This window comes from Leptopilina boulardi, unplaced genomic scaffold, assembly GCF_019393585.1.
Source record: "Leptopilina boulardi isolate dan_hultmark-lab unplaced genomic scaffold, ZJU_Lbou_2.1 LbouV2_310, whole genome shotgun sequence".
Classification (NCBI taxonomy): Eukaryota; Metazoa; Arthropoda; class Insecta; order Hymenoptera; family Figitidae; genus Leptopilina; species Leptopilina boulardi.
In genome coordinates, this window is record NW_026137875.1 from 2607498 (window position 1) to 2631599 (window position 24102).

Sequence of the window (24102 nt, forward strand, 5' to 3'; positions counted from 1 at the left end):
AATTAATTTACCTTTTCAATTTTAACTTCAAATCTATAATATTATAATTATTTGAAAAAATATAATTTATTTAATGATAAACAATATAAATATATATCACAATAAGGAAGACTGATATTCACTGAAATGCAATCAGCTACTGTTGTTAGGAACGTAAAATTTTCTCTGATTTATTATATATTCAAAAGAGCATGCGTCTCACGATTCCCGAATCTTTTTCTATATGATCGTTTTTGTCATTGCTGGTGATAGCTAGCTTTGCGTGTGTTCGAAATGGATAGTATAGAAGGTAAATTAATTATGCATATGTTAAAAGATATTTAAAAAATTCAAGTACAATAATAATAATAATAATAATAATAATAATAATGTAAAAATTAATATCAATATTTCATAAATTAATATTTAAATTTAATTATTTTATAATATTGGGTCAGAATTTCTCAAACGGATCAACTAAAATTTTGATGTGCTTTTTTTTAAATGTATATTAGTTTTACAGGGATTAATTTTTTTTAAGTTAGTTAAAAAAAAATTATGAAAAAAAAACAAAAAAATTGCGTGTTTTGTACTTAAAAATTATTCATTATAGTTATTTAAATTTTAATATTATGACTTAAAAATTTAAGGTTATACTCTTGATGTGCCAGGTCCAAGTGAGGCAGCGCCATCTACATTGATACTAAAATTTTGGAAAATTTTCAACAGCCTTTTCTTGAAAACAAGATGGTAAAATGCTTTTCCTTTATGGATAATTGATTATTGGCAAGATATACACCAGCTAAAACTTTTTTTGAGTTAAAATAATAAAAAAAATTTCATGTCAATAAATTAAATATGAGCACTTTTTTCACAAAAACTGTAACAGTACTTTCTCAGAAATTACAATCAAAAATGCAATTTCCATTTGGAAAATTAATAAACGCTAAAAAATACACGACCTAAGATTTACCAATCACGAAAATAACAAAAAAAAAATTTATTAAATATTTAACATATTGATACTGCTTTACTGATTGTGACAGCCCTTTGGTAGATTATGTATTTCAGGTGGTTAGCAACAGCGCCAATCTCCTCCTTTCGGCAAAACTGCGAAACGTCTGGTGACATATATAACCTGCCAAACGGCTGTCATAATGAGTAAAATATGTTATGTTAAAATACTTTTTTTTGTTATTTTCGTGATTGGTAAATCTTAGGTCGTGTATTTTTTAGCGTTTATTAATTTTCCAAATGGAAATTGCATTTTTGATTGTAATTTCTGAGAAAGTACTGTTACAGTTTTTGTGAAAAAAGTGCTCATATTTAATTTATTGATATGAAATTTTTTTTATTATTTTAACTGAAAAAAAGTTTTAGCTGGTGTATATCTTTCCAATAATCAATTATCCATAAAGGAAAAAGCATTTTACCTTCTTGTTTTCAAGAAAAGGCTGTTGAAAATTTTCCAAAATTTTAGTTTCAATGTAGATGGCGCTGCCTCACTTGGACCTGGCTTTAAGGAAAAAATTATACATAATCTTATTTTAATCAAAGTATGAGTAAAGAAAACAATTTAAACTTCAAAATTAAATTTTTTTGAACTTATGTTATCCATTTGAGAAATTCTCAACTTATTAATATTTCAATTTTAAATAAATTACTTTTAAAAAGGAAACATGTATTTTAATGGTTGATAAATCTTTAATAAAAAATTGTTTTTGCTAGAAAATAATTACAACATTGTACATTATGTATACCGTTAACCGGGATTTTTATGGTGCAAAAATTGAAAACTAACATTGTACCATAATAATTTCGGTATGACGATAGTTAAAAAGACTCGATGATTAAAATTCAAAAACAAAGAGTTGTAAAAATCTAGGAAATTTTTCTTTTTTTATAAATTTGGTTACTAAAATTATTTTAAATTATAAATGTTATTTAATCATACCATTATAATTAACAGCTTTCAATCATATTATTAAAATTAGTAAAATAAATCTTCAATTGCTTGGTATCTGGCCAAATCCATATAAGTCGGAGAATTTACTGACATATTGCCATGTAGTTCTTGTTATTATTCTCATTTTCATCTTTGTAAATATTCCTCAGACGACAAAATTATTAATGGTACGCAACGATTTGGACAAAATGATTGAAATTCTTTGTACTGCTGATATTTCTGTTGCTGTTGCAATAATGATGATTTTTGTTCTATGGCGAAATAAAGAAAGTATGTTTTATTAAAAATTATTTTTAGTTTAATTATAGTAAAATATCTATTTTTATAGATTTCAAATTTAATTTTAATCAGTTGAATGTGATTTTAGATTAGATTTTAAAAAATTCATAATTGATAAATCTAATATTTTAAATATTATTATATAACAATCTGTATACAGAAATTGATCCATTTTGTTTTTTTTTTCAAATGGGACTTTAGTCAGGGTCTAGACAGTTTTTCCTGTTTGAAAAAAAAATGTAAATAAAGTCTCAACATTCGAGAAGCAGTGTTAGGTAAAAGATTTGTAAGTTGGCTATGTGGTCAGAGTACACGGTTCTCGTCCCAAGGGTCCTGGGTTCGATCCCCCGTACGTGGGAGATTTTTAAAAATTATTCTTAAGTGTTTTATATATACTATATATGTAATAATCTTATGTAGAATATAAATTAGAAATAAAACCCTGTAAAAACTATCATTTATTTAAAATAAAAGTAATCTCTCAAAATAGGTCCATTTAAAGGAAAACTGACAAGGCCCTGATAAGTTTTTCTCTAAAGTAGGGTATTGATCTGGATCAACATAATAGGATCCGCCATTTTGAATTTTGATAATCTGTTATTAAATTTGTATTTAGACACTTATTTCTTACATAATAAATATATTATAGTATTAAGAGTGCCGAACGGTTTCTGAAATTATTTGTCAAGGAGATCGCCCTATAAAAATGGCACTGAACGTAAAAATGATAAACATTGATTTTAAAATACCTTTTTCTCGAAACACGGACATTTTTTAAAAAAATTTGCTAAAACACCAAGGATGCTTATCTTATAAATTTCCTAAATTCGAAAGATTGTGCTAATCAATACAAAAACGCGATTGAAAAACGAAAAGTAGGAAAGTAATATAATGACAGCTGCGACTTTGTACTATCTGCATGCTTCTGCCATCTGACGGCGGCAAGACGTAATGAACCTCTCATTACACTACTTTCCTACTTTTCGTTTTGCAATCGCATTTTTGTATGGATTCGCACAATTTTTCGGATTTAGAAAATTTATAAGATAAGGATCCTTGGTGTTTTTACAGATTTTGTAAAAAGTGTTCGTGATTCGAGAAAAAAAATATTTTAAAATCAATGTTTATCATTTTCACGTTCAGTGTCGTTTTTATAGAGCGATAATAAATGGTTTCTCTCCTTTTCAAAGAATTTCAAAGACCGTTTGACACACTTAAACTGTTTTTTTTTTACTAATTTTTTTATAATCAAATCTAGAATTAAATCAATCGAATATTTCTAACGATATATGTGAAATTTTTAATATAATTTAGCATTGAGACCTCTAGTTACTGTAATAATACAAGATTGGATGAAACCAAAATCAAAAGAAGAACACAATATAATGGTGAAAATGGCACAAACATCAAGGAGAATATCAATTATTTGTCTTTTATTATCACAAGGAACTTTTCATGTTAAATTAATACAAGAATTATTTTCAAATATCAACCATAAATTAAATGGCAATCATAATGAAACTCGATTATTAGTTGAATCATATTTCCCCTATAATATGATAAATACACCAAATTTTGAAATTACATGGTGTATACAATGGTTCGCGTTATTTTTAGCAACATGTGCTTATTCAGGAATAGATTCATTTTTTGCTGTACTTGTAATGCATATTTCTGGTCAATTTGCAGCTTTACAATTGCGAATAATTAATTCTGTAAATGTTAAAAATTTTAAAGTAAATTTTAAAAATATTATTCACAAACATGTGACATTATATAGGTAAATATTTATTTTGATTATTTTTTTAATTACATACTAAATTACTAATTACATGAAATTTTATTAAATTTAAAATTATATTATAGTTCTTTTTTAGTTTTACAATAAGAATTGTTTTTTTTTTGTTCTTATTGAGTATATAATAATTAAATATCTCAAACAGCATATATGTATAATATTTCTATTTACTGTTAAAGACATATCGAGATAATCGAAGATTCTTTTAATATAATGTTTCTTGCTCAAATGCTCGCTTGCTCTATTCAGTTTTGTCTTCAAGGATATCAATTGATTAGTGTATGTGAAAAAAATTAATTAATTTTTAATTATTATTATAGTCTCTCTTTAAAAATTTAAAAAAAAATTAAAATTTTTTATAAATGAATACAAAAAATGTAACACGTGACATTAAAATTTACATTATATTTATAAAAAAAATTAATATCTTTATCGAAATGAAAAATTGTATTTATATTTATTACCCTCACAGCACTGGATATTTAAGGATATCCCTGGGATATCATATGGATATCCATTTGCTTTCGGCGATTTGGATATCCTAGGACATCTCCAGGATATCCAAACCGCCGGAATCATATAGATATCCCTAGAATGTCCCAGGGATATCCTTAAATATCCGGTGCTGTCAGGGTTATTACTAAATAAAATTTTAGATTGTAAATGACTCGAAACATGAACGACCAATCGCTAATCTTTTATTCATGGCAATATTTTTAATTTATATGATGGGACATTTTTATATTTACTGTTATCTTGCTGAGCAATTACGGTTTCAAGTAAGAGAAATCTTTTATTATAAAAATCTACTATTAAACTAAAAAAAATAAAACATTTAAAATAAAATAATTAAATATTTCATTCTAACAATATTCCCTAACAGCAACGGACATGTCAGAATATCCTATGGACGTCCTATCTATATCATATGGTTATCCTTGAAACATCCTACGGATATCCTACTTTCTAGATACGGATAGGACATCCGTAGGATATCTTGAATATCCGGATGATGTTAACACGATAAATTTATAAAAGAAAAAATTAAATTAATTTCGTAGACTACCGAAGTTGCAAATTCAGCTTATAAATGTGAGTGGTTTAGCTTAGAATCAATTCAAGCCAAAAACATTTTATTCCTAATGAAACGAGCTAAAAAACCTGGAGTTATTTCAGCAGGAAAATTTTGCTTTCTTTCATTAGAAATTTTCAATAAGGTAAATTTTCCGAAAAATTTTAATATATCTACTTTTTTACTTTTTATATAATAATAATAATAATAAAAGTTGTTTGAATTTTGTTTGTCCTAATGGCTTAACAAAATTAGGCCAAAAAAAAAATTCAAATATCTTTTAATAATACCTAATAATAATGTTTTTTGATATTTATAGATAATGAAAAACTCAATGGGATATTTATCAGTACTTTTGGCTATGAAAAGAAAACAAAATGTATAAAAATAAAGATTCTTTACTTAAATAATTTTATTTTAAAACTTGATTTAATTTTTTATCTCTTCTTCAAAATATATAAAAAACTACTTTCTATCTAAATAGAAATTGTTAGTCGATCTTAACTATCGACGAGTTTTTAAAATTTGTGTACATATTATATAAAGAGGGATGCAATTGAGGATCTTAATTAAGTAACTCGACCGACGCTCAGACGAACGCTCTAATGTCAGTTGGGTAGCAGTGAGCCGCCTATAAGCTGTCACTACTACTTGACTGGTTTTTTGAGCGTTCGTCCGAGCGTCGGTCGAGTTATTTGATCAGGACTCTCAATTGTGTATAATTTTATTTTGACTTCAACTTAGATATTCATTTAAATTTTTCCATAAAAAAACATTTAGTGAAAATAAAATTACGTAATAGCATGCATAACAGTTTTTTTACAAGAATCTCTACTAAGTATCCAACATTTAATGACATAATATGCTGCAAATGGAGTCATTAAACATATTATCTATCAAATTGACATGATAATCGACTGCGTGTATGATTAATTTTTATAATGTGCTCTACTAATAAATAAAAAGTTTATTTAACTGCCAGTTCGTTGTCTATTTAACTTTTTCCAAATTCCTATATCTCCATATCAAACATCAGGTGCAAGCTAATTTAAAGTTTATCAAGACTACAGACATGAAGCAAGTAAAAAAGAGATTGATACTTCAAATTGTTAAAATTACAATTTCATATTTAATCATTATCTGCCAGTATAAAATTAATTTAATCAAGAACACTAATTTTGGTCAGTAATCTAGATCACTAATCTAGATCACTAATCTAAATCACTAATCTAAATCACTAATCTAAATCACTAAACTAAATCACTAAACTAAATCACTAAACTAAATCACTAAACTAAATCACTAATCTAAATCACTAATCTAAATCACTAATCTAAATCACTAATCTAAATCACTAATCTAAATCACTAATCTAATAGTAGGAGATCCCACTGCAAGATTTCTACACTCATCTCTTTCATGGATGAAATTGATTTGAAATGAAAGATTTTTTTATCCTGTTTCCGAAACGCATAGGGTGCCTAACCTTTTATGGTCCATTTTTTTGATACAATAAAAATTTCTGTGAAAATTTGTTGAAATGTTTCACTCATAAGTTTTATGGATGAAACTTGTATTAATGGAAAGAACATGAAAAAAATAAGAAATAAATGATAGGTTGCCTCATTTCCAATGATCTCGTTTCCTGGCAGCCACTTGAAAATTTCCCACTTTCTGTTGAAATATTTCATTCATAACTTTTATGAAAAAATTTACCACCAATGTAAAGATTGATCATTTTTCTACACGATAAGAGTAGGTTGCCTAAAAGAATATGGTCCAGAAAATTAGTTGCCACATATTAAAATTGAAAAATTTATTCGAAAGTTGAGAAGAAATTGCGCAAAATATATACGTAAAACAGGTGACAAAAGACGAACGTATCATAAATTGTTGATACGTAGAGGTTATTTGATATTAAAAATTTGTCAGAAGATAATGAATAATGCAAAATGAACGTATATAATACTCAAATAAAAAACAAATTGTTTTTCAATAATAAAAAAGCAAAACTGTTTATAATTAAAGAATCATATTAAATTGCGATAATAAAATCCATATATTGTCGTTTGTAATTATTTTAAAAAGTCTTGCATATTACTAAATGCAAAGACATATTAAATTTATAATTATTAAATTTTATTTAAAAGTGGTAATTGCTGATTAATATTTTCGGTAATCATTTCATGAATTGTCAACGAATTATTTTATTATTTATATACGTCAAAGAAACAAAACAACAGCGTTCGTGTCATCTAGTTGCGCGGTTTTTCTCACCTTTCAAATAAATTTTTTAATTTTTAATATGTGGCAACTAATTTTCTGGACCATATTCTTTTAGGCAACCTACTCTTATCGTGTAGAAAAATGATCAATCTTTACATTGGTGGTGGATTTTTTTATAAAAGTTATAAATGAAATATTTCAACAGAAAGTGGGAAATTTTTAAGTGGCTGCCAGGAAACGAGACCATTGGAAATGAGGCAACCTATCATTTATTTCTTATTTTTTTCATGTTCTTTCCATTAATACAAGTTTCATCCATAAAACTTATGAGTGAAACATTTCAACAAATTTTCACAGAAATTTTTATTGTATCAAAAAAATGGACCATAAAAGGTTAGGCACCCTATGCGTTTCGGAAACAGGATAAAAAAATCTTTCATTTCAAATCAATTTCATCCATAAAAGAGATGAGTGTAGAAATCTTGCAGTGGGATCTTAGACTATAAATCACTAATCTAAATCACTAAAAAAGTTTCAACTTAGAAATTGCGAACAAAAAATGTATGGAAAACTTTTTGCTTGGCACGACTACTCACTTGTTAAGTAACGTGCATGAAATGAACTGTCATCTCTACAGCTTTGTTTATAATTTATTTAAATATACATTAACCTCTTATAATTTAATAATAATATCGCATTTGTATTGTTAGTAATATTTTCAATTTTTATATTCATTTTTTTCCAAGATTTTGTTATATATGGTTATCATGGTGCAAATCGTCAAAAAAATTTTTATAAAAATTACGGATTGGTAGGTTAAAAATATTAAATATTAATATAAAAAAGTATTTTTATATAATACTTTAGGAGAATGAAAAGCTTACAAAATATATTATCGGTACTTTTTTCAAATATCTAATCCAAAATTACACGAACTTTTGTAAATTATTATAAAATTACTTTCAAACGCTTTGGCGTATCTGTCGAGCTCACAACGATTTAACAGTTGTTGAACCTACATCGTATCGCACATGTCAAAACCGATTGCAAGGTTAAAATAAATTTTAGATTTTTTGAAAAATTTCTTAAATTTAAATTTACTTAATCGTTGTAGCAAATTTATCTCGTTGCGTTAATTTTTTGAGTTATTTTATTTATGGGAAGTTGACAAGTTTAATTAAAAAAATCTGGACGATTTTAAGTCTTTTATTCTATATAGTATATACATAAAAAAGAAAATATTGAAATCCGCAAGGTAGGATCTGGTCTTCCATGTATATAAAAATCTTCGATTTAGCGAACGTTAATTAAAATTAATTAAGGAAAATAATTATTATTTAAAGAATTTTTGAGCCTAAGACAGATAAAACATTTTCTGTTATGGTATAATTTTTATAGCAGTAGTAAAATTTAGGTTCAGTCAGACAGTAAGTGATGTAAAATAGAACAGAGCATTTCTGGATTGTTCAAATTCTGGTACCAGTGGTAAAAAAATAATTCTTGAATAAACTAGATATTTTCAAATTCTTGTAATTTATAGGTATTATTAGTAAAAGTGAGTTTGGGGAGATAATGAATAAAAATTATTTAGTTTAATTCTAAATGAATTTAAGTTTTATAATTGGGTCAGAATTCGTGAAATCAGCAGAGAAAATAAAAAATATTTTTTTTTAAATCGAAATATAGAAAAAACAGTTCTATTAGACCACAGAAATGTTTCTACCAAGCGAAATTTTTTTTTTTACAGAAGTTATTGCAAATCAATTTTTTTTTTGTCATTTTTTAAACAAATGTTTGTTTCTCGTAAACGAATGGACCGATTTCAATAAATCAAACGGCTACACAAAGGAGAGAAAGTAGACTTTCGTTTAAAATTATAAATTTAAAAAAACAAAATAATTTTTTCATAATTTATTAATAAATTATTTATAAACAATTAAATTTTTTTTATGTTCTGCGCCTTTTAAAAATTCGAAAAAAATCCTAAAATACTCTTAAAACTCTAAGGATTCGAAATCCGTTGAGAAAATTTATGTGCAGTTATTATTTTAATAGTAATGATAAAAATTGTGTTGCGCGGCATAGCGAGACAGATTGGATTTGATGGCTACGAGCTAGAATAATCACGTGACATTGCAACCAATCATGCGCAGTTGCTTCCAGTTCCGGGTCCGCCGGTCAGGTGTTGTCGAATTTTAAGTATAGGTTGCATTTTCGCTAAGCATGGTCGAAAAATTTGTTGAATTTTTTCTTCAAAATATTTAGTATTTTCCAAAAAAAATAATGTAAGTATTCATTATTTGATTTATATTAGAATATGTATCTTTATTTTACCTTTTTAACCTAATTTAATATTTTACTTGAACTTGAAATTGTAATTATTATGATCCTTTCTGACTTAACCTCAATTTTCGTTTATAAACAGCGTGGTCAAATAGTATTTAATGATTAATTTTAAATAGGTATATATTTATTTTGGCTATAATTTTTTGAAATTTACTTTTTTAAAAGAAACTAAAAATTAGAAAAAAATACTGCTGTTGTTTTCTTGTATGTTTTTTGATATTAGGAAAATATGTATGTTTTTCAAAGAAAATTTCTTTGATTCAAACAAATTTTCTTTGAATGAAAGAAATTTGTGCATTAAGTAAAAAAAAAAAAATTCTAACATTGATATAGGGTCAAAGAAAAATTTATTTGAATTAAATAACTTTATTTGAAACGATTTTTTTTGCATCCAAGATAATTTCTTTGAAACAAATAAATTTTCTTTGTATAAAAGAAAAATTTGTCAAAGGAACTGATTGCATTGAATCAAAGAACTCTTTTTCTCGGTGTAGGAGATGATTTTTTTATATTTAATTTTTTTTTAATTCACTACACAGTAAACTTGGTTGTATCTTTTTCTATTGCAACGTTTTGATGCACATAAGTTATATCAAAAAGAGATCGTTTTGTGTATCATTTTTAGAAATGATACACGAAACGGTCTCATTTTTTGATGCAAAAAATTTAATCAATTTATATGAATCATGGCCGAATTGAATCGACTCAAAATTGAACGAATTTTTTTCAGATATTTTGGTAATAGTACAATTGCGGAGACCATTTCACTATTTAATTTGAAAATGAAAATAACAGAAAATCAAAGACAATGTGCAATTCGATAATTAAAAAGTGACAGCTTATAAACATAACCTAAAATGCATGAGAAAAAATTTGTCGATAAAATCAATATAGCCGAGCTTTTTAGAAGGTAGATGGCAGTTTTGCTTTTTATAAAAACGATTCAGAAAAAATTTAAAGAAAGAAAATAGATGAGTGCTGCCATCTACCTTCTAAAAAGCTCGGCTATATTGATTTTATCGACAAATTTTTTCTCATGCATTTTAGGTTATGTTTATAATCTGTCACTTTTTAATTATCGAATTGCACATTGTCTTTGATTTTCTGTTATTTTCATTTTCAAATTAAATAGTGAAATAGTCTCCGCAATTAAACTATTACGAAAATAACTGAAAAAAATTCGTTTAATTTTGAGTCGATTCAATTCCGCCATGATTGATATAAATTGATTAAATTTTTTGCATCAAAAAATGAGACCGTTTCGAGTATCATTTCTAAAAATGATACACAAAACGATCTCTTTTTGATATAAATTATGTGCATCAAAACGTTGCAATAGAAAAAGATACAACCAAGTTTACTGTGTATAGCATGAACAATAACAAAACGAAAAATCGGAAAATAAAATCTGGATACGCTGATAAAGAAGTAAATAATTAAATTTTTATTAAATTATTTATTAATATTTTTATTAAATTAAAGTAGTAAATTCAATTAGACTTATTGAAATTGCGCGCGCCAAAAGATACGAGTGAGCATCTCGACAACGCTCTATGCCGCGCAACACAATTTTTATCATTACTATTAAAATAATAACTGCACATAAATTTTCTCAACGGATTTCGAATCCTTAGAGTTTTAAGAGTATTTTAGGATTTTTTTCGAATTTTTAAAAGGCGCAGAACATAAAAAAAATTTAATTGTTTATAAATAATTTATAAAAAAATTATGAAAATTTTTTTTTTTAATATTTATAATTTTAAACGGAAGTCTATTTCCTCCCCTTTGTGTAGCCGTTTGATTTATTGAAATCAGTCCATTCGTTTACGAGAAACAAGCATTTGTTTAAAAAATGACAAAAAAAATCATTTTGCAATAACTTCTGTAAAAAAAATAATTTTTTTTTCACTTGGTAGAAACATTTCTGTGGTCTAATAGAACTGTTTTTTCTATATTTCAATTTAAAAAAAATATTTTTTTTTTTCTCTGCTGATTTCACGAATTCTGACCCAATTATTATTTTCCACTTTAATTGTAAGATATTTTTCAATATTTATTATTATAAATTAAATTAGGAATTATTCAATTATAAGTGATTATTATTATACTAATTATGATTGTGAAGATGCTTACGTTTTTAAATTTAATAACGATCATGCGAAATGTCTGGCATATTTCAATGATTCCATTTGGAAACAATACTTAAACGCTTTATATTTTGTTTTAAAAATTAACATCTTTTTATGTTAGTAATATTTTTCTTTTCGAAAAAGATTTCTCAAGTTTTTTTTCAAATGAAATGAAATAAATTAAAATAAATAAATAAAAAAAAAAATTTTACTTGTTTCTTTCAATATCTTCCTCAAAGAAACAATTGTTAGTAAGTAAGAGCTTAAATCTCTGAGAATGCACCTTTTGACAAAAGAGCATGCGTAGTAGGACAAAAAGTCTATCGATAGGGTTACATTTAGGCAGCTCAGTTATTGTTATAAAAAAAAAACGTTACATCGCGTGTACCTTCAATGGATGGCAAAAAAGGTGCGCAAAAAAATTAAGCCTTCACAAAATATTCGCAAGAGAATAAAGCAAAAATTCTAGTGATTTATTACGGTCAAGTTCTAATCGTTTTATAATAAAAATATTTATAAATGTTTTTAAATAATTTATTTTTTATATTTAAATTTTTTTAATTTATATTTTTATTTATTTATGTAATTTATGTTTAGATGTAAAAGTTTTTTTATTTATTTTCAAGAAACATTTTTATAATTTTCTTATAAATTCAGCAAGTTAAATTAAAATTTAAAAAAACACAAGGCAAAACAAATTTAATTAATTATTATTTAATTTTTAAATGTCAGCTGAATATTATTCGATGCGAATTTGTAAATTAAGTTTACGAATCATTGGAATTTGGCCAGAAGAATGTGATCACAATAAAGATTATATCGACAAATATCGGGCAATTGGAATTTTTATTCTTGTAATTCTGTTCATAAATGTGTCTCAAACATTAAAACTTTTTATGGTATTGAACGAAATAGCATTGTTTTCTGAAGTTCTTTGTAAAATTAATCTTCCAGTTCTTGTCGTTCTTCTTATGATTGTTATTTTCATAAGAAAAAAAGAAGGTATAGAATTTTTAATTTTAAATAAAATTATAATTTAAAACAAAAATTTTACCAATTAAAACAATGTAATTGCACTGTATTTATATAAAACTATATAAAATTTTAATTTTTGAATTTGACAATTTAATTTTATTACTCGAATATTTAAAAACAAAAATTATAAAATGTGTAAATAATTTTAAAAAATCAAAATAAATAAAAATTTATAAATAAAATAATTTTTGTATAATTAATTCTAATTTTATGAAAGAGTTAAAGTCTCTTGTAGTCGCGATAAGTGATGATTGGAATAATAAAAAAACAGAAGAAGAAAGATTAATAATGTGGAATATGGCACGATTGGCTAGAAAAATATCGATATTTTGTACATTTTTGTCACAAGGCACAGTTGTTGGTCATACATTGTCGGAGATTTCAATTTTAATAAACGATAGATTTCAATCACCATCAGGCAATTTTACTTATCGTTCATATTTAATTTCTTATTTTCCATATGATACAAAAAGTAGTCCTATATTCGAATTAACATGGCTTAGTCAATTTTTAGCAACATTTCTTTCAACAATCACTTATTCTGGTGTTCATAGTTTTTTTGCTGTACTTGTTATGCATCTTTGTGGACAATTTAATATTTTAAAAATTCAAATAACAGCGACTATTAACAAAATTACTCATGAAAGAAGAATAAATGACTTTCAAAAAATTTATCGTCAAATTATTCAGAGACATCAATTTTTAAATAGGTATTGTTTTTAATTTATTTAACGTTAAATTTTTAACTAACTGACATATGAAAAAAATTATTAATAAAATATTATAAAAATTACAAAAATAATTATATTAATTTTATTCTCAATTTAAATTTATTTATATTATTTTTATAAATCTATTTATTTAATATTCTGTAGGTATTGTCGTCGAGTAATCATAAATTAAAATAAAAAATTTTGTTATGTTTCGTTTATTTTTTAAGAAAAAATTTTTGTCTATTAAAAATATTTCAAATTGTTGAACACGAATATGACGTCACATTTGTTTCATCAAGTGAGGATTTTTTTCTAACCTCAAAAAAACATTTCAGATTTTATGTAACATAATTTTTTTTTGAAAAATTGGTTGGATTCATTTAAAACTTGTTCCTTGGCGGTTTTTAGGGTCGCTGATTACGAATATAAAGTCAAATTTTCAAAATTCAAAATGGCGGATCCAATATGGCGGACAAATTAAAAATTTTTTTTTTACTTTCACGTAACTTGGTATCTAGGGGTTTTTGGAGTCGCTGATTACAAATCTAAAGTCAGATTTTGAAAATTCAAAAAAAAAATTTTGCCATATTGGGTCTGCCATTTTGAATTTTTAAAATCTGACTTCAGATTTGTAATCAGCGACTCCGAAAATCCTTAGATACCAAGTTACATGTTTTTTGAGGTTAGAAAAAAATCCTCACCTAATGGAGCAAATTTGTCCTCAGATTCGTGTTCATCGCACCAAAATACATGCGGAGGTAGGGTACTCGGGTTAGTCGCACGTATACTTTATTTTTTTTATGGGACTGTGTAATTTTTGACAATTATCTAAAATTATTCTTTATTAAAGGTGTGTCGATATAACCGAGGATTCATTTAATGTGTTATTTTTAGCAGAAATTTTTGCATGCTGCATTCAATTTTGTCTTCAGGGTTTTCAACTAGTTATTGTATGTTTTAATAATTGGACATCTTTTAAAATAAATATATTATTGTATGGCTTAAAATAAAAATATTTTTTCTATAAATTTATTTTTTAACTTTTATGTAAAAGATTACAATTTTTATATTCTAATTTTGTAATGAAAAGTTTTAAAATATAAATATTTTTATATTTGATCATTTAAAGAACTAAAAATTATAACTATTACTCTTATAGATGACAAGAGGAAATGATGAAAAATTACCAATTGATTCGATGATTGTGATGATAATGTTTCTTATATATTTATTGACATTTTTATTTATATATTGCTATTTGGCTGAACAACTTCGACGGCAGGTGATTCATTGAAACAATTTTTTCTGTTGAATATAAGAAAATCATTAGGTTTTTGTATATTGACGCAAAGTGATAAATTATTTATTCAAACTTTAATTTAAATAAAAAAATATTTTTTCTAACACACGCACCGAAAGTACACCATATTTCTTACCTGTAAAGGGGGAGAAAAGTATGTCTTTCCCGGCGAGCGGGAGGGAAAGTTACTTTCCCGTCACTGACAGGGAGGAATAGTATATTGTGCATCAAGGGAAGAAAGTTGTTCTGTTACGAGTGAAGTTAGCTGCCCGAGGCCTCGGCGCGCGCCGAGGCCAAGGGCGGCATAATTTCACGAGTCAAACAGAACAATTCTTCCCGTGATACACACGATATTTTTCATCACAGATGAGTGAATATGCTTACTTTCCGAAGGTGTAGAGTAAGAAGAAAGGGCTGTTAGCAAGGGGTGGTAAATAAATATCAACAAATATAATCCACAAATATGAAAAGATACGCAGATCGTCACAGAACTACTGACAAGCAGACAAACAGAATGAATGACGGGGGGGTTCGGGGGGGCTTGCCCCCCCGACGGGGTCTAGGGGCGAAGCCCCGGTCGGGGGTCCGGAGGGCGAAGCCCCCTGACCACAACGAAACGGAGCTCAAAAGATTAATTACTTTGCTAATTATAAATAAACTTTCTTACAATTTAAAAAACACGCTGTTGCGAATAGCCAAGCGTGCGAATTTTTTGGGGGGCGAAGCCCCCCTGAACGAAATCGCGTACATGACGGGAAATAATTTATTATAGATTTTAACATTTTCTGAGAATGAACAAAATTTTTCTTAGTTATAATTTATTAATTTTACATATTTATTATAATTTGAATTAAAAATGATATATTTGAACCTGAATATTTAAACATTAATTTTTGGATAAGTTTAAAATTTAATTCTTTTTTTGGACATCGGGAATCGTAAAAGTGCCAACCGATCCAATATTAATGTTGTAAATCGTTTGGTTTACAAATTTTTTTGTTGGGGAATTGAGATTCTCTTCTGGCTTTGAATCCTTCGATGTTGATGCGTTACCATCATCGCTTGCGGAAGATTTGCAATTCCTCTGCTTGGAATTGGAATTTATGCCTTGCATAATTTCTCGTGATCGCTTTCTCTTGTTACCGATGGAATCATCGATATAACCTTGAGCAACTTGATCCGACTTCTAACCACCGTGATTTTTTATGGAGAGCATATCGGCTCCACGTTCGGCAAGCATTGTCGTTGACGATCTTCGGAAACTGTGCCCAGTGTACGACTCAGGTTCTTCTAAACCTAAGTAACGAGCAATTTTTTGCGGCATATGGCCAATCTTATTTTTGCCAATAACCTGCTGAGTACACCGGCCTTTCTGATAATTTAGAAAGAATCTAGAGGTTTTCACATCCTTTGGTCGCAGATCCATATATTTTTTTACGAGCTGATAATCCTCAGATTCAATAACAAATGATCTTGGACGATGTGTTTTCGTATCCGGTATTTTTATTAAAAATGAAGATCCAATGTCTTTTACGTCATCTACGATAAGATTGCAAAGCTCTCCACCTCTGCATGCTCCATATACACCAATGATCAAAACGACCTAAATGCAAAAAAGATAATTAATTTCTTAATTTACGCATTTTCAACCCGTTGACATAACAAGTTACAGAAACAAGTATTTCAAATCAAAATTATGTTTATTGGATTAATAAAAATCAGTACTTCATTTAAAAGTTAAACAAAAAAATAAAAAATTTTTTCACATATTTTTTAAACAAAATATTATTGAACAAAAACCAAGAAACATAATATTAAAGATTATACTTGTACTATGTAATAAAACGAGATTTTAGTTTGAGATTATGTTATGGTGTTAAATCTCCTTAATTATATATTTATAGATTTTATTTATATACAATTAATGTAATGTAAGTTTACTTACTTTTATGTCTAAATATTCTGTGTCATCAGCTTCCTTCAAAAATTGTTCAATTTGATCAGACGTCAAAACTTCACTTTTTTTGGGATTGTAACCTGTATTTTTTTTCTTCAAAAATGCTAATAGTTGTTTGTAGTTTTTGATGTCAATATTTTTTTTGTTATTAATCGTCGTTTTAAGCATTGAGTAAATTGACCGAAGTGTGCTAGGCTTGTATTTCTCTCCCAATTGGTGAAAATATGAGAGTAAATCTGCTTCCGCAAATGATTGCGTTCCTTGTTTTTCTTGCCACGTTACAAATGTGTCATAGGTCGCTTCATATTTTACTCGCGACTTGTCAGGAAGCGATTCTTGAATCGCAAGATTCGATTCTTCAATCAAGTGAATCGGAATTTCACCGTCCGTCATAATTGCACTCTTTTGTTTACATACACGACATATGAAAATGAAATGGCTGATTGTACTGATCATACCACCCTGAACGTAGCTGCATTTAACAAGTTGATGAGAGGTTAAGTAATGTATTCTGTTAGATGGCGCCACTTATTACTAACAATCACCTGTTTTATAGGGAAGAAAGTTTTTTCTTCCCTGTCCCTAGGGAGAAAAGTGAAATAAAACGATCTGTGCGCATGCGCGAAAATTGTTTTCTGCCTCTTGGGTTGCTAAAAGACACTTTCTTCTTGCTCTACAGCTTCAGAAAGTAAGCCAATTCATACATGTGTGATGAAAAAGTACTTTCCCTCCATGTGACGTCACTAGCAGGGAGGGAATGTAACTTTCCCTCCCTGTGACGTCACTAGCAGGGAGGGAATGTTACTAATTGCTCAAATTTTTCATTAAATATTAATAAGTAAATTAAACAAAGGTATTGATCAGATTTTAATTAATTCAATGTAATTATTTAAATTAATAGTTATAATTTAAACCAAAAACATAATTTAATCTCAATGTAGTCGACTTACTATAAAAGTTATATTTTTCGCTAAAATTTAATAATAAAATTCCGTTTTTAGAAAAATTAACATTCTTTATTTTTAATCTATGTACTTTCGGTATGTGTGTTAGAAAAAATAGTATGTGAAACTCGGGAGGAAAATGATTTCCATTTTCATTTTTCTCCCTAGATGCACAATATACTATTTCAATCTAAATTGAAGCTAAATAAGAGCTTTTTTCAAGAACACATTTTGTTTGACACAAATAAAAATTTTATTTTCGCAACAGTCAATGGATCCCGCACTTTTTTCTTCAATGAAATAAAATTTATTTGAAAAAAATTATATTTATTAAACTCTGAGAAAAATATTTTTATTCTTTTGATACAAGTTATAATTTATATAGAACGCGCTCTGAAGAAAGGTATCTTAGAAACATCAAATTTTAGGTTATGTTTATGATAGTTTTACTTTATTTAAAAGTTCCTTTATATAATAACATGTAAAATCAGTTCAATGAGTTTTTTTGTGAATTTCTAAAGAGTCTGTATCAGTAAATTGGTCCCTTTCTTTAAAACGCTTTCAATATATTAATAAAATTAAATAATTTAGAGTGCAGAAATAGCATACGCAGCTTACAGTAGCAAATGGTATGATTTATCATCAAAGGAAGCTAATAATTTGTTACTATTAATGCAAAGAGGTGGAATACCAAGTACTTTAACAGCAGGGAAATTTTGCACTCTTTCATTGCAACTCTTCAATAGGGTACTTTTCTTACTAAAACATAATTTTTCGACAAATTAAAAATAAACGATTAAAACTACATTAATAATTCTATTTATATGAATTATATATTTATCAATTTATAATAATTAATTATAATTAAAAAATTTAATTTTATTCAAACATTTTTTTTTTAGATTTTAAAAACTTCAGCAGGATATTTTTCAATGCTTTTAACAATAACAAGAGACAATGTAAGCAAATAAAAAAAAATCTTTAATTGTTTTACAAAATAATTAATTAGAATGGCAGTTTTTTTACAAAATAAAAATATCAAAATATTTTTTAAAATTATTATTTACATTTTTCTTTTAAGTTTAAAAGATACAAAATGAAATACGTAGGTATTAATAATAGGTAATAATAATAAAAAAAAATTAAAAAAAGAATTACAAATTTTTTAATTTTGCACAAATTTATAATAAAGTTTTCCGTAAAGTGACATTTAATTGATATTTTAGGGCAATTTTTTAACAATATAAAAATGAAAATAATTACATCAATTTTACAATTATTCGAATATAAAGATATTTTTTATAAATATAAATTTGCTATTTTCTTTTCCTTTATGGGGAAATTTCACGTAAAATCATCAATGCGCAAAAGAAGTCAACAAAAATTTATTTTCAAAAATGCATTTTAGCAATCGAAAGGGACGTCAAAAAAAAAACTAATAACGAAAACTATTGAAGAAAATTGTATTACATTATTAAAAAAAAGTATTATAAAATTTTTACCTCCTACCCCATAGAAAATATTAATTCAAATGGGATAATTTTTTTTACGAAAAATTACCATCGAATAAAATTACAAAATAACCCAAATTTTAGATTAAAGAAAATTGTTTTTTCACTTTGATAACTTCATCTAAAATCCCTCTTTACAATATAATTAAATATTTTCTATATGATATTTTTGACGACAGATTTTTGTAAAATATTTTATTAATTGTATATTATGTATTTAAAATAAGACTATTAATTCCGATCAGGAGTAACTGAGAACAAAGAAAGAAGTGAAGCTCATTCTCACCCGCAAAAGCATCATTGCGCATGCTTTTTTCTAACTTTGTAAATGACAACTTTAACTTTTGTAGAAGGCTTATATATATTAAATCAATTTGGTTTCTCGACAATTACTTAACTTTATAAAATGAACTTATTTTCTCGTCTCGCAACTATTATTTTACAAAGTATCATTATAAACTTTAACGCATCTCTTGCCCAGAAAGTTACATACATACAGTTAACAAACAAAAAAATAATCAATAATTTTTTTTTATATATATAAATAAAAACAAATTTTTTTATTTTATTAAATTTATTATATTAAAAAAGATTAAATAAAAATTAAAAGTAATAAATCGATGACCAAAAATTAACAATAAAAAAATTGTCAAATTTTTTAATTGCTCAATTGTTTTTCAAAGGTTTTTTTTTTTTTTTTAGTTGCAAGTTTTTGAAATTATTCGTTGAAAATAATTTCATATAAATATAATGGATGGTAAACGTGGTAGGTGTGATAAATTTATTTATTTAATATCATAAAAATATTGTGTAAATATTTTCTGAAAATATGTTAATAACTGTATTTGTGACGCGCTCTGAAGAAAGGGAACTAAGAAGAAAAAAGTTATAGGTTATGTTGGGATGCATTACAATTTTTACAATTTTTCGAATTGACATTTAACAGAATTTCTTTATAAACGAATTTTTACTGAAACTTATTTTTTAGAAACAAAATTTTTGTTTGGCAGAATTTTTATTTTATATAAATTTTTTTAACCAAATTTTTATTTACAAATTCTAATTTAACCAAATATTAATCTAGAATTCTCATTTAACAGAATTTTAATTGATTCAAATTTTTAAATGCCACAATTTCCTATTCATTGAAACTTCATTTGTCCGAAATTTCAAATGACCGAACAAACAATCGACAGTAAAATTTAGGCGCGATTTTTAAAATTGACCAATCATAAATTATCAAGAAAATCGTGATTGGTCAATTTTAAAAATTGCGCCTAAATTTTACTGTCAATTGTTTATTCGGTCATTTGCAATTTCGGACAAATGAAGATTCGCCGTTTTAAAAATTCTACCAAATTACAATTCGTGTAAAGAAATTCGAACAAATAAATTAAGATTCGATGAATTGTAAATTCTGTCATTCAAAAATTGGGTTCCTAAAAAATCTGTTAATTAAAAATTCGTTTACAAAAAAATTCTTTAAAATGTTAATTCGAAAAATTATAATTAATCTTTTTGATTTCATTACATTCAAAAAAGGATTATTTAATCAAATTAAAACTATCATAAAAACATAACCTATAATTCTTTTGCTTTCCAGCTCCCTTTCTGCAGAGATCGTTATATTTGTAATTTTTTTTTTCTTTTAAAATAGGTCTTGAATTTTACATGAAATATTCTTATAATAGTTTGGTATTAATTGGCCTTTGGCCCATTTCAAGTTGTAAATATAAACAAATTGTAAATTTTCAATCTATATTTTCGTTTTTATTTTTAACATTCAGTCTTGTTATTCCACAAGGCTTACGTTTGATTCAAGTTTGGGGAGATTTAGATCTAACTAGCAATGTACTTTGTACTGCCGAATTACCTTATTTGGTTGCACTAACAAAGATGATTGTTCTTTTTTTCAATAAAAAACGTATGTATATCGTTATTTACTGTTTTAGAATATTTAATTTAACATTTGATTTTTTTAAAATTATTTTTATGGGTACTAAAATATTTACAATTTGCATCTAGATGAAAACAAAATAAAAATTCCTTTGAATCTTTATACATCTAAACAATTTTTATTTAATTTTAAACTATTTATAGTGTTTATAGTAATTAATTTTTTTCATTAATTAGAAATGTCAATTCTTTATGAAAATTTTATTGATGATTGGGAACGTAAAAAAAGTAATGAAGAATTAGATATAATGAATAATTCAGGTCAAGATGGTAAAAAAATTTCACTTCTATGTATTTTTCTTGGACAAATAACACCTGTGGCACGTTTAATTCAAATTATATTTGAAAATTTAAACAATTGGAATAATCATGATGATGATTTTAAAAATTATACATTATATATTGATGCATATTTTCCATTTGAATGGAATTATTCACCAGTTTTTGAGCTAACATGCTCTATGGAATATATTGGCACATTAATGGCAGCACTTGCCTATTCTGGAACTGATGGCTTATTTAGTGAAATTGCTTTTCATCTAACAGGACAATATCATATTTTACGTCTTAAACTTTTAAATATTGTTAATAAAATGAATGAAAATACATTATTCATTGACATTGATGATGGTTTTAGCTATATTGTTAATAACCATGAGCGTATTAATAGGTTTATACCAGATTTTGTTTTTAATTCAACTTTTATTTTTCATTGTTTATTAATTTTAATTTTTATATTCTTTATTAAAGACTAATTAAATAGTAATTAATATATAATTTTTGTCACACTGTCACAGTTGTATCGAAATTGTGGAAGAGACTTTTTATTTTATGTCCTTGGTACAATTGCTTGCATGCAGTATTCAATTTTGTGTTCAATGCTACTTACTTGTTTTGGTAAGTTACCTTAAATTTACTCTCGTAAAGAGTGTTCATTACGTCCTGCCGCCGTCAGATGGCAGAGGCATGCAGGGAGCACACAGTAGCACAGTGTGACCAGGCCGCATATAGACTTGACTTGTTAGTGTGCGGTTGGAAACATGGTGGGGGTCAAGTTTATCTGCGGCCTGGTCACACTGCAGTCGCAACTTTTATTATTTTACTTTCCTATTTCCAATTTTGCAATCGTGTTTTTGCATGGATTCTAAAAATCATTCGGATTTACGAAATTTATAAAATAAAAATTCTTGGTACGTTGGCCGATTTTATAAAAAAGTGTCCGTGTTTCGAGAAAAAAGTATTTTAAAATCAATGTTTATCATTTTCACGTTCAGTGCCGTTTTTATAACGACGTGTCTATTTGGCCCGTCGACGGGCTAAATAAGCTACTTTTTTTAAATGGCCCGTCACCCCACTTGTATATAATGAAACAGATTTTTGGTCCTTCAGAGGATAATCAAAAGCGGGCCAAATAAAAACTGGTAGATAATTTGGCCCGTCACCCTATATTTAAATTATTTAATTTCAGTTGACAGATTAAAATCGACAAATAAAAACAAATGGTAAGTAGAATGTATTTATCTGCGTTCATTAACTGTTTTTTTACATTTTAAGGAGTATAAAAATATTTTTTTGCATTTTACCATTTAACCTCAAAATATAGTACACATAGGCATAGGTGTGTAAGAATTAATTCATTGTTCAATTGTACTTTGATTAAATTTTGTTTTCTTGTTATAAGTTAGAGTGTGATGGGAAAATCAAGTGTTGGTATCTGAGTATTCGCGCGATTTGTCATTCACGAGTTTCGACAAAAGTCGGATAATTTCGGGGAAAAGGCGCCAAAGGGAACGATGAGGCGTGGGCACCGCTGGACAAGAAGAAAGTCGCATTATGGGGGGGTCGCGTTCTGTGAATTAATAAAATAGATTTCCGCACACGATTTGTCCTCACTTTTCCGGTCTGGTTGATAGAAGTTGCGCCACGTCTTTGCGAGTCGCCGACTGCCCAAAGGTATTAAGGATAATTATGCAAATTTAAATTCAATTGAATATTTTCTAATTATAAAATTCAGTGTCAACATTTTGTTCTTGATTATTTTTATATATATTTCATGGTTTTATTTTTGGTTATTAATAAAAAGAGTGGCGCATTCTCAACGTGGAAAAAGGGATCTGAGGACGGTGCGTGTGCGGATGTCTCAGGACGTGAGGTCTACAAGGTGTTAGTTAATATAAATATTCTGCGGAGGTTTGGGCCCTATGACGACGCGGATATTTATAATAATTGGAATATCATTGGATTCTGAATTTATTGTGCACACTGACGAACGAGTCCAGCGGTGCCAACACACCATCGACGAGGCTATTATCCGGTGCCACACCGTTATCCCCCACGACGACAACTATCACCGACTGGATAAGTCTTTGATTTGAATTTTATTATTTTATTATTTCCATTTATATTGAGATATTTAATACTTTTATGCTCTCAATATCATTTTTCTAATGTTCTCATCTTTTATATTCTCTACTATATGTTTTTGGATCTCAGATATTTTCTCATTTTATCACCTCAAATGTCTTTGTGATTGAACTCTCGAATTGTGAATGTATTTTAAGTCGAAGTATGATAGAGTGAATGTCTCGCGTGTATAAATTTTTAGATTAAGAAATTAAATTTGTAAAATTGAATTTATTGACTCTGATTTATTGAATATATTGTTGATCATTATTTTGTTGTATTGAATTTGTGTCGTGTACCTGATTTTATTTATGAATTAGAATATTCAAATTACTCGTTAATGACTTCTTTTAATATAAAATTTTGTTTTAACGTTCTTTCGATAGTTTTAAAAATATAAAATTTTATTACAGGTGCTACCTCAGGGACGTATAAGACATCCACTACTTGTTTATCGTTAATATTAATTGTGAACGCAACTTATGCAT

General features: G+C 26.8%; 2 protein-coding genes across 2 annotated transcripts in view; one reads left to right on the top strand and one right to left on the bottom strand.

Annotated features, from left to right (window-relative positions):
* The first annotated feature begins 16 nt into the window (after positions 1–16).
* LOC127283812 (uncharacterized) overlaps positions 17–24102 on the top strand; it is a 42453-nt gene continuing 18367 nt past the window's right edge. Inside the window, exons 1-15 of the mRNA XM_051308907.1 lie at positions 17–289; positions 1949–2215; positions 3539–4004; positions 4202–4301; positions 4679–4801; positions 5084–5239; positions 5414–5473; positions 12165–12204; positions 12528–12797; positions 13048–13540; positions 14394–14493; positions 14703–14825; positions 18336–18491; positions 18647–18703; positions 24028–24043. Of these exons, the coding sequence (XP_051164864.1) occupies positions 274–289; positions 1949–2215; positions 3539–4004; positions 4202–4301; positions 4679–4801; positions 5084–5239; positions 5414–5473; positions 12165–12204; positions 12528–12797; positions 13048–13540; positions 14394–14493; positions 14703–14825; positions 18336–18491; positions 18647–18703; positions 24028–24043 (2443 nt within the window). The 5' untranslated portion in view covers positions 17–273. The remainder of the gene's footprint in view (positions 290–1948; positions 2216–3538; positions 4005–4201; positions 4302–4678; positions 4802–5083; positions 5240–5413; positions 5474–12164; positions 12205–12527; positions 12798–13047; positions 13541–14393; positions 14494–14702; positions 14826–18335; positions 18492–18646; positions 18704–24027; positions 24044–24102) is intronic.
* Positions 16030–17321, bottom strand: LOC127283675 (uncharacterized). Its single transcript, XM_051308693.1, has 2 exons — positions 16789–17321; positions 16030–16446 (listed from the first exon to the last, which is right to left on the bottom strand). The coding sequence occupies exons 1-2, from the start codon at positions 17254–17256 to the stop codon at positions 16030–16032; spliced, it is 885 nt and encodes a 294-aa protein (XP_051164650.1). The 5' UTR covers positions 17257–17321.

What these genes read in the sequence shown, in the direction of transcription:
- LOC127283675 (XM_051308693.1), bottom strand. Translation starts at nt 17,256, where the DNA reads ATGATCAGTACAATCAGCCATTTCATTTTCATATGTCGTGTATGTAAA. An exon ending in CAGAATATTTAGACATAAAA is followed by an intron (nt 16,447 to 16,788) that starts GTAAGTAAACTT and finishes TTTTGCATTTAG; the next exon opens with GTCGTTTTGATCATTGGTGT.